This window comes from Eublepharis macularius, chromosome 7 (assembly GCF_028583425.1).
Source record: "Eublepharis macularius isolate TG4126 chromosome 7, MPM_Emac_v1.0, whole genome shotgun sequence".
NCBI lineage: Eukaryota > Metazoa > Chordata > Lepidosauria > Squamata > Eublepharidae > Eublepharis > Eublepharis macularius.
Window position 1 is genome coordinate 68,225,589 of NC_072796.1, and position 13,262 is coordinate 68,238,850.

The window sequence follows — 13,262 nt, forward strand, 5'->3', positions numbered from 1 at the left end:
ACAACACTCCAACCCCCCGTTAATTTATATACGTTATTATTTGCTATACTTGTTATTACTTTAACCATGGTAAAAATCTTAGTGTCTTTTCCCTTCATTATATTCTTATAATTTAATTTACAATCCTTCCAAAGATTTTTTTGATCATGTCGATAAAAATTAAAAATAACTAAGAAGATTCATCAGTAATATATATTAGTTATCAAATTTAATATAAGTATTGTATTTTACAGAAAGTGTCTTAAAATGTAATGAAGGGGATGGGAGTAATATTTTGTGTTTTATATATTCTGTAATACATAAATATCTCTGATCTACATAACTATGTTATATAATCCCTTTTTTCTTTCTGTATCCCCTCTCTTACTATTATTAATAGAAATATATTATATTGCAAAAAAAAGAATTAAACTCTTCTAAATCTAATTAATGGACTTAGAAAGATGTTTAGGACTGCACTGTCAGTCAATTTACATACTTGCATTCTTGCTAAACCTTTAACATATTATTAACATATGTTAATAGGAGCAGGGGGATTGTTTCCACTGGCCGAGCTGGGCAGAAGAGGAAAGATTAATTGCTCTGCTTTCTCTCCCCAAGCACCTGAAATGCAGCTTTAAAAGGCATTGGAAGTTCTGTGACCTCCCGTTTGTCTAATTTGATTCTCATGCAGTTTACCAGTAACTGGGGGAAGGAAAGGGAGGAGAGAATACTGCTGATGGGGGGAGAGAAGTGAGAGCTAGACATCTAACTAGAATAACGAGAGACTGAGATGGGAATACAGATGGGCACGAACTGGAAAAAAATGAACCGTGCAGTTCATGATTGGTCTCATTTCACAAACCATGAACTTTCATGAACCTGCCCCGGTTCACGAACCAGTTCATTTGGTTCGTGAAAACGGCACATCCAGGTCAGCAAATTGTCACTTCCGGGCCAGCAGAAGGCCACTTCCAGGTCAGCAGAAGGTCTGCAGGAAGTCCATCCCCTTTGCCTAGGAAACTGATTGATCGGCACCAGGCTGTCTAACCAAAAAACAAACAAAACCAACCAGCCTAAAGTTCATGGTGGATCGTCAGAAATGGGCTCTGATGAACCGCTGGTTCACGAACCACGAACTGGTCTGGTTCGTCATGAACTTTGGTTCGTATTTTGGTTCATGCCCATCTCTAGATGGGAAGCAGGAGTTCTTCTGTGGTTTTAATTAAATTTCAAGCTGGAGAAGGCTGTAACATCTTCCCCTGTATTAAGAAGCAAACCTTATGAGCAGTTAAGGTTCATATTTTGAGCCAAGAAATTATGAACTTTGGTGGCATCATTCATTTATATTTTACTGCTATGGAGAAAGCAAGTTTCTTTTAATCATTTCTCTCACTTTATGCTACTAAAAGCTCTGCACTAACAAAAGCTTCTGTATTCTGACATTTTATCTTATTTTCCTCCAAACATGAATGCTGCAGGCAGTTTAATAGTGTTTACTGATAGCCACATTCTATTCAAACTGATTTGCTCTTTTTCTCCCTTTTGCTAAGTGGAGACTTTTCACCTCTCAGAATCACATTCACTAAATAAAGACTAGCAGTTGTTAAAGTAGGTGGCTCCAAAAAGAAATAAGCCACAAGTTTGTTATGGAGCTACAAAATGGAAGCAAGGAAGAAAAGCTTAGGCAGACAGGCAAACCATGGAAAGACAATCTGATTCTTGTCAGTGGAGGTATAAAATGTAATAAGCACCAATTTTAAATAGTGTGGAAAAAATTAGTGCCCACTTCAGTTGGAGTACTGTTCTGTTTACAGAAGTAAATTCACAGAGTAGAACTTGACACAGAAGCAAAGAATTGTTTCCTTCGTCTGAGTTAATGAACAAGAAGACCATACTATATAAGGGTTATCTAACTAAGAAGGAAGCATGGGTGTCCTAAATTTCTTGTCTAGTCTTTTAAAAATTGAGGTTTTCTTAAAGTCACTCTAGAGATAGTAAAACTACAGAGAAATCTATGTTGTTTGTGTCAGGCACCAAAGCAGGGATGGCCAGTGCCTAGCTGCTTAAAAGCAAAGTGCTGGGAGCTAATTAAATTCCTAAGGACAAACCAGGTTGTGGTTATTCAGCTGAAGAGAAGTCATCCTCCACATATTTCCTCATCGTTTCATATATTCCACACTATTTAAAATTGGTGCTTATTACATTTTATACCTCCACTGACAAGAATCATTGGATCGTCTTTCCATGGTTTGCCTGTCTGCCTAAGCATTTCTTCCTTGCTTCCATTTTGTAGCTCCATAACCAACTTGTGGCTTATTTCTTTTTGGAGCCACCTAAATTTAAAGCCCAGGCACATAGCCCTGAGAGTGGTCAAATTCAGCGTAAACTCACTAACTGCAATCCAATATAGAGTTAATCCAGTCTAAATCTGCTGAAACTGGGCTTAAACTAGAGTAACTCTGCATAGGATTGTAGTATAAACATCAGAAAAAAATATGGAAGGGAAAAGAGAAAGAGATGTAATTCTCCAAGGACACTACAAATGATTTTTTGTGAAAGATCAAACTTTTTAGATTCCATGAAGCAAACAATAATGATCAATTACAGAGAAAGTTATTTGTTGGCCACTGTGGTAAAAGTGAAAACTTTCATGATCTAAGCAATGCAACAAAATTATGTACATTATCAATTGGGGGGTGGCTCCTAAAAGAATGGCATTATGGCATATTGCATTTTTAAGAGTTTGTGCATTAGAAACATATTTGTTTAGCTTTGCAATTCCAAATTAAACTAATCTTAAAATGGCAAAAACTTGTGCTGTCCGCAGATTCAATGAAAATATAAGCAGATGGGACAGATCTGTTAAATGTAAACACCGTTTCTCCAAAGTCACTGAATTTATTTTTGTAGCTTACACTGAAACTTCAGCTAATGAGAACGTTTAATTCACATGGCATACAATCTAGCCAATGACCTTTTCAACAAAAAACTGGTGACAACAAGAGAAGAAAAAGGATTTTGCATAAGACTGCATTACAGGACTGGTTTTCTTCATTTGACTTTAACTTAAGGTGAAATTGGCTCATAAATTTGTCTTTATATTACCTGATATATGAATAATCAAATCTCATGATTCATTGTTCACCTGAAAAAGAGCCAGGCTCAGGAGCAGATTGCAGTCATTACATGGAGTAGGTATCTCACCATACTCAGATTATTCTTTCTTCTATCATGCAAAGCAATGACTAAGTGGCTACAATTGTCCGAAAATTCAATAAACCAGTCTGCTTATTCAAAATTTCATTCTATCTTTTGTGTTAATAATTTTTCTTGATGCAGGAAAACCCAGATTATCACCCACAGTTTTAGGGCTGTACTCCTCTGGGTGAATGACTTTCAAACCTGAAGAACAGACTACCCTTCGGGTCCTTTAAGCATAAACTAATCACTATGGTTTATATACATATCCTACAAATCAGCCTTAAGGAACAGGTGCACTTATCTAAATACAACTTAAAAATACAGGTGGAAAAATCTATTTCAAGACCTGAGGACAATTTAGGTTGCAAAGTTCCTCTTTGCTAGGAAAAAATTCTTACACTGTTTTTAAAGGATTTTTCACTGATATGTCTTTAATACCCAGAGTCAGATGAGTGCAGGGTAGGAGTTCTGCATTATAATGTGATACTCTCTGAACTGTACTATACAGGAATAAAGGATGTCAAACATTGCACATTCATCACATATCTTCTTCGTACAACTTTAAAGAATACATTATTAGGTACTTCACACCAATAGTGGATGAACCCCTGAGCAGCAAAAGGAATGCTACATGAGAAACCCCTTCTCATGATTTATGTGGGCTTTACTTAGTACAAATGAGAGAGAAAGATTTAAGGCTTTTATAAATACTTTATTGATATCTAATCTCAGATGGATAATGCTGCAAGTCTTGATGAATACTATTCTTATCTGTGTTAGATTTGAAGTATTTTGCTTCATTTCCTTTATCCCATATGTCACTGTGTCACAGCCTAGCAACACACCATCTTGCAGACCTTCTTGAGTCACAAATACAGTAGGATCAGTATAACAGCCCTTTTGCATCCTAGCAACTGCTGCAGTAGCATACAAGGGGTTTTTTGTCTGTTTTTTTTGCAAAAGAGCGATGAGAGAAATACTTTACAAAGTCAACACCATGCTAGCCTTGCACTGTTTATGTTGATGTTCTCCAAACTTCATACTAGCAGTGAGGCTTTAATTTGCACACAGAAAAAAGCACAGGGAATAAGACCTTCTTGTCCACCTTTCCTGCAAGGCAAGTCCTAACCAAGCCACCTCCATTTCTATGATGCCTATTGAAGTGCAAGTCTACTGATTTCTGCAACTTGTGTTTCAGTTCTCTATTACCTTGGTGACTTCCTTTCAGCCTTTTTTCAGATCTTTTTTCAGATACCTAGTTCACTTCCTTCCTCTCTGACAACACTCCCAGCCTGCCTCCTTGGAAATTTCATGTTCTGACTCTTTTCCTCCTCCCTATACATTACATTGGGCACTCTCTTGTCTTCACCAAGAACTGTTCTGTGGATGCCTGACCACTGCATCTCTTTCAGCACTGAAGAGTCCATCTTCTCTTGATCAATACACTGGCTTTATCAGAAGCACTGTCCCTCTATTTTGTTCAATGCTTTATCTCAACAGCTTCTGCATTCAACTCAGTCATGTTTTTAATTTTCAACACTTTCCTGACTCTCCCTACAAATCATTCACTCTTCTCACCCCCCAACCTAGCACACTCCTTCCATTTAATGCCTCCATTTACTCTCTGAAGCAGTGAAATGCCTCTGGAGAAGAAAAAATAATTGACTCATTTTCCTCCCATATGAATATATCCTTTCCATGCCTGAAATCTACCTGCTTAAGCAACACTACTACACATCCCTGATTAACAGCAATGAAGCACTTCTTGTCCATCTTTGATACCCTTAGTGCTCCCCCTCCTCACTACTACCCAATTTCCCCTTTTTCTCTTTGCTTTCCAATACTGTGAACATGCTGCCTATTCCCACTGTTACTCTTGACCCCCTTCTGCCCTCCATTGAAATCACTGATAATCTCCTCACAGCCAAATCTACAGGTCTGTACTCTATTCTCAAGTTCCTGAACCTTTCTGTTCCCTTTGATACCACTGTGAAATCAATTCTCCTTGACTCCCTTTATGCACTGGGTTTCTGTGACTGTTCTCATCCTACCTAATTGCTCTTTCTATGTTTCATAGGGCTAAGATTTCCCTTTATTTATTTAGGACACTTTTGACCTGTTTTTCTCCATACAATACAGACCCAAGGCAGGTTACAATATACAAAACACACAACAATCAAATTTCACAGAGCTGCAAAATAAGCAATTTTCACAATTACTATTTGCCATTAATTAGTTCATAAGGCAGAGCAGGGGGCACTCTCTTCCTTTCCTCCTTCTAGAAGTTACCTTACTTTACAGTTCCTGGAGCTGGAGGGGCAGATCAGGCAGCAACAACTCTGCCCTTGAAGTGCTCCCTTCTTCTCTCAGCTAGAGTCTTCTTGGTATCTGTCCTTGGACCTCTTCTATTTACTCTCTACACACAATCTCCGGGTGACCTCACAAAATCCTATGGCTTTCAAACTGCTATTAATACACCACGACTAGCGCTCTCTCTCTCTCTCTCTCTCTCTCTCTCTCTCTCTCTCTGCCTGTCTCTCTCTAGTTTTCCTTCTTCCCAGTCCCACATCTCTAGTTGTCTATTTAATATCCCCTCTTGAAAATTACTGTCTTTAATTTCTGTCATGTGTACACACACCCATGCCACTGATGTATTCTCCGATCTGATGTAACTGATCTGATGTGTTCACTGTATCGATCTACTGTATGATTTCATACCATGCTCCCATAGTTGTGCTTTGTAATGTAGCCACATAGTCATGCATGCCATTCTTAGCTTGCCTGAAAACAAAAGTACTAATGCTGATTTCACAGGGAAAGTAACCAGCCTGTTATCTCTGAAAATATACGGCACTGGCCTTGTAGCTGGAACCAGAAATGTAACCGTTTCCCAGGAGAGGGAGAGAGATTTTGATTTCTTTTGCCGTTTCTTTGATCTTCTGCCGTTTCTATCCAGACTAAGCTATTGTGTTCTCATGCAACTTCTTAGGTTTTCGCACCTAAATGCAAACTGCTCCAAGGGAGAAGGGAATAGTACTCCCTATATCAATAGTGCCTTTACCAGTATAATCATTCCTGCCAACTTTTCCATCTATAGATGTACCCATGAACTTAATGGATCTCTGAATAAAAATCCTTTCAACCAATGCACTGGAGTGCTTGCAGTAAGGGGTTTGGGAGTCTATCTGCTATGGACTGCTGTCCCTAGAACTGACAATTTCTCATATGCCTCTGAACTTTCCCTCTCCTCACATAATCTCCATATCTACTGACTCAGTCTTTAACTTTTCTCTGTCATTTGCTCCTCATATTCAGTCTGTTATTAAATCATGTATATTCTCCTTTTACAACACTACAGAAGAATGGCCCTCCTCTACCATTCTGGTAAAAACATGGTTCACACCCTGATCATCTCTTACCTTGACTACTGCAAATGCCTCCTCTCTTGTCTCTGCACTTTGAACCCCTGTTCAAAGTTCTGTCTCTAAAATTCCTCTCTCCAGTCACTGTGACTATGGAGGCACCTCTCTTTACATCAGTACACAGACTTCCTTTCCACCATGTGATTCACCAAACCACCTCTTTACTTTCAAAGACCTCCATGGCCTAGCCCCCACTTATCTCTCTGCTCTGACATTCTGACACATTCTTGCCCACAATCTTTGCTCCACTATTTTCACCACCCTCAGTTTTCCCCTCAAGCAAATTCCCTTTTCTCACTCAGGGTCTCTTATGTGTGGAACTCTCTCTTAAAATACTTGTGTGATGCTACCTCACACAGTTCCTTTAAATCACTCCTCAATGAAACCTTTGACACCTTTTAGTCCTGATCCTTTACAGAATGTGCAGTTAGAATAAACACACATTCTTTCTTCTCCTGTTTAGCCCTGCCACCACCTCCCCCCCGCCCCACATTTTATTGTCTTCCTTGTCTCAAATATTAGACTGAAAGATATATGAGGCAGATATCTCTTTTCTTGTACTTGGTACAACGTACACTGATGGCACTATATAAACAAAGAAACTTCAGACAGTTAGAAGTCATGGTTAAATAACACATCACCACTGTGCTTTTCCCACTGTGAAGATGCAAGCTGTCATAACTTAGTACTGTACATCTCAATCATATTACTGATTGAACAGCAACACTCAAAAGAATTAGAACAATTTGCATGAATGATATTGTCTTTAGTATTATATACTCAATGAACATGAATGCATGAAAGTAAATCATAGAAATTTTGCTTGTTTCACAACAGCAGTTCTCATTGCCTCTACAGTTATCTCACATGTGCAGTGGTCCTCCTTTGGATCCCAAGCTTATTAATCATATCATGTTTAAGAGTATTGTAGAAAAGAAAGAAAAGGATCACCTGCAACCACAGTCTATTGCCTTGAATTGTCCTGCCATTGGCAGTGCACTGGAAAGTAGCAAACTGCCCAGCATTGACTTCAACACTCTTGATACGCAGGAAGTGAGGTGTGCTGGCTGTTGGAAATAAAAGAGGGGAAAGATAGAGAAGAATGTTATTTATAATTTGCCTTTCTAACTGACTTACTTGTTTTTAAAATAATTGGAGTTTTAAACATTTTCTAATCATACTGGAGCAAAAAAAAACCCTGTAATTTAAAATATTTTACTCCAATTGTGCCTAGCATTAGAGGTTGCTTTACATGACTATTGTTCCTTTTTTACAAGAATCTAGGACATAACAAAAGAAAAAAGGTGCTAACATATTGTTCCTATTGAGCAAATGATCTCAGTTACTAATCCTCTTATAAAACCGTTTCTATGTTTATAAAGATTATATTGAAATCTAATTGATGTTTTGAATAAAACCACAGCAGATATTTATATTAGCTACTAGACAAGAGCAGAAAATTGTCAAGACAAAAATAGTCAGGTATTTTATGTTTTTTAGGACTGCATAATAAGCTACAGTTCTAGCATAACATTTCCACCTATAAATCTTACATTTTTTTAACAGTAAGAGTGAAGGAAATTGAATTTAAAATGGATTCAACAACTATTCCATCCTGCCATTCATTTTCTCTTCGCTAATAGAATACCTGAATATCAGTGTGATCTACAATGCTTTCAGCCAGCTCTATTGCAGAAGCCTTTTAAAGAGTCTGATACCTTCAATATGGAGCATTGTAGATATCAAACATTCCATTTAGAACTCAAATCAGGCACTCTAGTAGGCTCCGGTAAACAAGACTTTATGTTACCCTTTCATTGCCGCTATAAAAATACATGCATCCCAGCTCTGCAGTGGAAGCTTGCTGGGTGACCTTGGACCAGTCATACACTTTCAAAATAATAATAACAATAATAATAATAACAACAGCAGCATTTATATACCACTCTTCTAGACAGATTAGTGCCTCACCGAGAGCAGTGAACAAGTTAGTGTTATTATTATCCCCACAATACAGCTGGGGAGTTGGGGCTGAGAGCAGTAGCTTACCCAAGGCCACCTACTGAGCTCATGGCAGTAGAGGGATTCAAACCCGTAGAGTGCTGATTCACAGCCGAACCATTTAACCACTGTGCTACAGCTCTTGGATTGTTGTGAGGATAAAATGGAATGAGAAGAGAATGATATAAACCACTTTGGGTCTCCAACTGGGAGACAGGTAAATGAATAAATATAGTTAAGGGGCAGGGTGCACTTAGGACCTTACCCAGGGCTCCATGGGCCCTCTGATGTATGTATGGAACTCTGTGCAGGTTTTCCCACTCACATCAGTTTATTTAACAATTTTATGCATGCATTTTCCCCTTTCTTGGCAATGAACTGTGAACTGCTGAGTGAGCAGGTTAGTTAACACATCATTGCTGCAATGCACACAGGGAACCACTACATCAGACATCTAATATTTGATATTCTTGTACAAAGATAGACCAAACAGTTACACTTTTCCGGTTTGTCAAGGGCTACTGGGTACATAGTGTAGTGGTAGAAGACTTTTTGCATGCATGAAGTCCCAGGTACAATTTCTAGGAACTTCAGTTTTTTTTAAAAAAAGGTATAATGTTAGCAGTGTTGAGTATAACCCTTTCTTGGAAAAGCAGGGTAGCTGGTCAGGTTAGCTAATACTATGCTAGATGGCTCAATGATACAATTCAAACAGAAGGCAACTTCATCTGGTCATACAAACCATCTGTTAAAAAATCCAAGTCCTCTATAGCAAGAATTTGGTATCTGACCATTGAAAGCTGCAATATATGAGGTAGCAATATATCATTTGTTTCTGCAATAAAAATAAAGACATAAAAATCCCTTCTCATTTCAATATACTGTGATCACTCTCCATGCAAGACAGAAAGATATGTCAATAGGCACAGTAGGCTATGGGTCTATGCTTTTAATGGTTTATTCAGTACCATAACCCAATGAATCAGTTAAATTCCTTTCTAAGGTGTGGGTGGGTGTTATGTGCTGTCAAGTCACTTCCAACTTATGGCGATCCTATGAATGAAAGACCTCTTATTAACAGCCCAGCTCAGATCTTGCAAACTGGAGGACATAGCCTCCTTTATTGAGTCAAGACATCTCATTTTGGGCCTTCCACCTTTCTTAGCATTATTGTCTTCTCCAGTGAGTCTTGTCTTCTCATGATGTGACCAAAGTATGATAGCCTCAGACTCATCATTTTAGCTTCTAGGGAGAGTTCAGGCTTGATTTGATCTAGAACACGTTTATTTGGTTTTTTTGCTGTCCGTGGTATCCATAAAACTCTCCTTTGGCACCACATTTCAAATGAATCAACTTTCTTCCTGTCAGCTTTCTTTAGTGCCTCACATTCATACATATAATGACGAATATCATAGTGTGGGTTATCTTAATCTTGGTCCCCAGTAACATATCCTTATCCTTAAGTATCTTTTCCAGTTCCTTCATGGGTGCTCATCCAAGTCTCAATCTTCTTCTGAGTTCTGGAGTACAGTCTCCCTTTTGGTTGATCTTTAACAATTTCAATTTTTTCATTGTCAACCTTAAAACTGTATAATTCCTCAGTAGTTATTACTTTTTATGAGCATTCTCATTAATAAACTACTTCTCTAATCTCATCGTGGTTTCCAGCATCTTTTGGCTTTAAAAGTTCCTGAGCTGATGTCACAGAGAAGCTGATATGGCAGGGAAACCCAGCAGCAAACTGATTTGTCTCTTCTCTCACCTTTCTCTTCAAAGTGGAAGAGCCAATTCTCCAACCCCACTCCTCCCTCTTCCTTGCTCACAGCAGCATTAGCCATTTACTTCAATGTTTCTACTTTCCTTCCCATATCACACTTGACCTACACAGCCTCAAAATGCCCATAAAAAATGCCATTCCCAAGACCGTTGTAGATTTCAAAAGGCACTTTATCTAGGTGCTATGGAATTTCATATAGGCCACAATGGAAAATATGTATTTCAATATGGTTCCAAAATAATTTGAAAAGGTAACATTATGCTACTTACTGCATGGATGTCCTAAAACTTTCACATCATCAATAGCCAGGTATCCTTGGTGACCTGAAGTGACCACTTCAAAAATTACCTGAAATATTTTTTAAAAATCAGTTACATCATAATTTTAAGAGAATAAGTAGTCAGTCAATCTTTATTACGGTCATAGACCACACAATAATAGCATACAACCCAGTCATGGTAAGTCATATTATTTACAAATCTATTCACTAAAATTTTAGGGTACAGAGTCTTAAATATTTAAAACCTTAAAACCTGAGTGCCTAAGACCAAATTATTAAATATTAAAATCCTTAACATTTAAAGTATTTAAATATTTCCCCCTGTAAAATACTTCCTAATCCGTATGGGAATAAGTAGTCATGCTCTTGAAACAGTAGTATATAATAATGCATTTTTTTTGTTTGTTTAAACTAACACCTAAGGCAGGATCTTCAAAAATTCACACTTCATCCAGGTAGTGGCTAATATACTTCGACTGCATTCTTTCAGAAAACATCCCAGTAAACCAGGTTTGAGAAACAGAGTGCTGAGGACAAGGAAAACAAGGAAAATGGCCAAGAAGAGAACAACATTCTATAGATGCTTCCCCAGTGTTCAAATTTGGAAGCAAAGGCAAAGAAAAACATCTGTGTGGAACCTGCTCTATTAGCAATACTTTAACATAATTTTTAGCTGATTCTTCATGAGCAACCAGCTCATGAAGCAACCGGCTTCCTCTGTGTGTTATCAATAAAAAGTATTCCCTGTCTTCAGCTGCTCTATATTGGTTTGAATTTGCACATTCCACAACACCATTCACAAGCCTAGACATTTATGATCTGAGGGGTGGGAGTACAAGAATATGATAAATATCTTCACACTCAGAGAGACTGAAGGTTCAGCTAAGTTGCTCCACAAAAAATCTCAGACATTCCCTGTCTGGAACTGGCTGATTAGAGTATAAAGGAGTTGGTAACGTGGAATTTATAGCATAAGCCAGATGGATAAAATTAGTAAGAATACACAATAGGCCAGGAGGTGTTTCAACCCCCTCAGGTGAGCCATGTTCCCATTTTTGTGACAGGAACAAGCTGTTAGAGGAAGAAGGGAAACAAAATAAATGAGTATGTTTAAAGGGGTCTCTAGTTCAAAAAGTTTGAGAAAAGCTATTTTGAGGGGGACTAGGGATCCAGGTCCTCTGGTGGGGGTGGGGGAATCCCCCAGCTCCCACCCTCTGCCCCTCTGCCCAGATATGACATCATTGCTAGTGTGAATATATCAAAAAAAGTTAGTGCAGGGTTGCTCTCCCCCCCACCCCCGGATGGGGACACAATACAGAAATGTCAATCCGTATGTACTTATCGTATCATGAACACCAGGACACGGCAGCTTTTAACAGCTTAATAGGTTTTATTTAGTTTTTGTCTGCATGACCTAACTCCAGACGGCATCATAGTCACTCTCGCCCAGCAACAGGACCCCCTTCCCCCAAAACTGAAGGACATGCAAAGCAGAAGCTGTCCTCTAGAGGCTGCTTGTATACTTTACAACAGTATACATGTTGGTTGTTGTGGATTTTCCGGGCTGTATTGCCGTGGTCTTGGCATTGTAGTTCCTGACGTTTCGCCAGCAGCTGTGACTGGCATCTTCAGAGGTGTAGCACCGAAAGACAGGGATCTCTCAGTGTCAAACTGTGGAGGAGATGTTTGCAAGTAATTTGTATCTACTCAGAAAGGTGGGTTGGGTTGTGTCATCCTGTAAGGGTTTCCCAGGGTGTGGATTGCTAATGGAGTGCTAATGCTTCACTGGAGTGCTAATGCTTCACTGGATACAGTGAAGCATTAGCACTCCATTAGCATTCCACACCCTGGGAAACCCTTACAGGATGACACAACCCAACCCACCTTTCTGATACAAATTACTTGCAAACATCTCCTCCACAGTTCGACACTGAGAGATCCCTGTCTTTCGGTGCTACACCTCTGAAGATGCCAGTCACAGCTGCTGGCGAAACATCAGGAACTACAATGCCAAGACCACAGCAATACAGCCCGGAAAATCCACAACAACCTTCGTTCTCCGGCCGTGAAAGCCTTCAACAGTATACATGTTGTTTCTATACAACATTCTATGGAACACAGGCAGATATGAAAGCACAATTCAGGAATCTCAAGCATATGGTTTAGCATAGGTTCATGTTTTGTATTCTAGCCCTTAATACAGAACATGTTTAGAGAAAAAAAATCATATAGTTTTCATTTTTTGTTGCATCTTTAGAAAGTTTTTAAAAACCCCTCAAGGACTTTAAAATAATATTTACAGTTTTGGCAACATATAGGCATTTGGATGGTTATTTTTTAAAATCCTATTTGCAACGTACTTAAATTTCCACTCCTTGCACAGTATAAATAAACCCTACCCCTAAGCTGCAGTTTTCCAATGGCTATAAATAGGTCACAAAATAAAAGGACTTCTCTTGTCAGCTGAATTAAGAGCATTCCAGAGAAAACCATTTGAAATTTTGGCAGCCCTATCCTTGAATAAATCAAAATTGCTTCAGTTGAGAAGGAGAATATTTCAATGACATCAATGGGTACACTTTTAAAGTAAAGCATAGAA

General features: G+C 38.6%; 1 protein-coding gene across 6 annotated transcripts in view; it reads right to left on the reverse strand.

Moving 5' to 3' along the window:
• PTPRM (protein tyrosine phosphatase receptor type M) overlaps positions 1–13,262 on the reverse strand; it is a 749,315-nt gene that overhangs the window by 472,199 nt on the left and 263,854 nt on the right. For all 6 annotated transcript variants that reach the window (XM_054985128.1, XM_054985127.1, XM_054985126.1 and 3 more), the window contains exons 4-5: positions 10,653–10,731; positions 7,557–7,672 (exon numbers count right to left, since the gene is read on the reverse strand). In XM_054985128.1, coding sequence (XP_054841103.1) covers positions 7,557–7,672; positions 10,653–10,731 — 195 coding nt within the window. The remainder of the gene's footprint in view (positions 1–7,556; positions 7,673–10,652; positions 10,732–13,262) is intronic.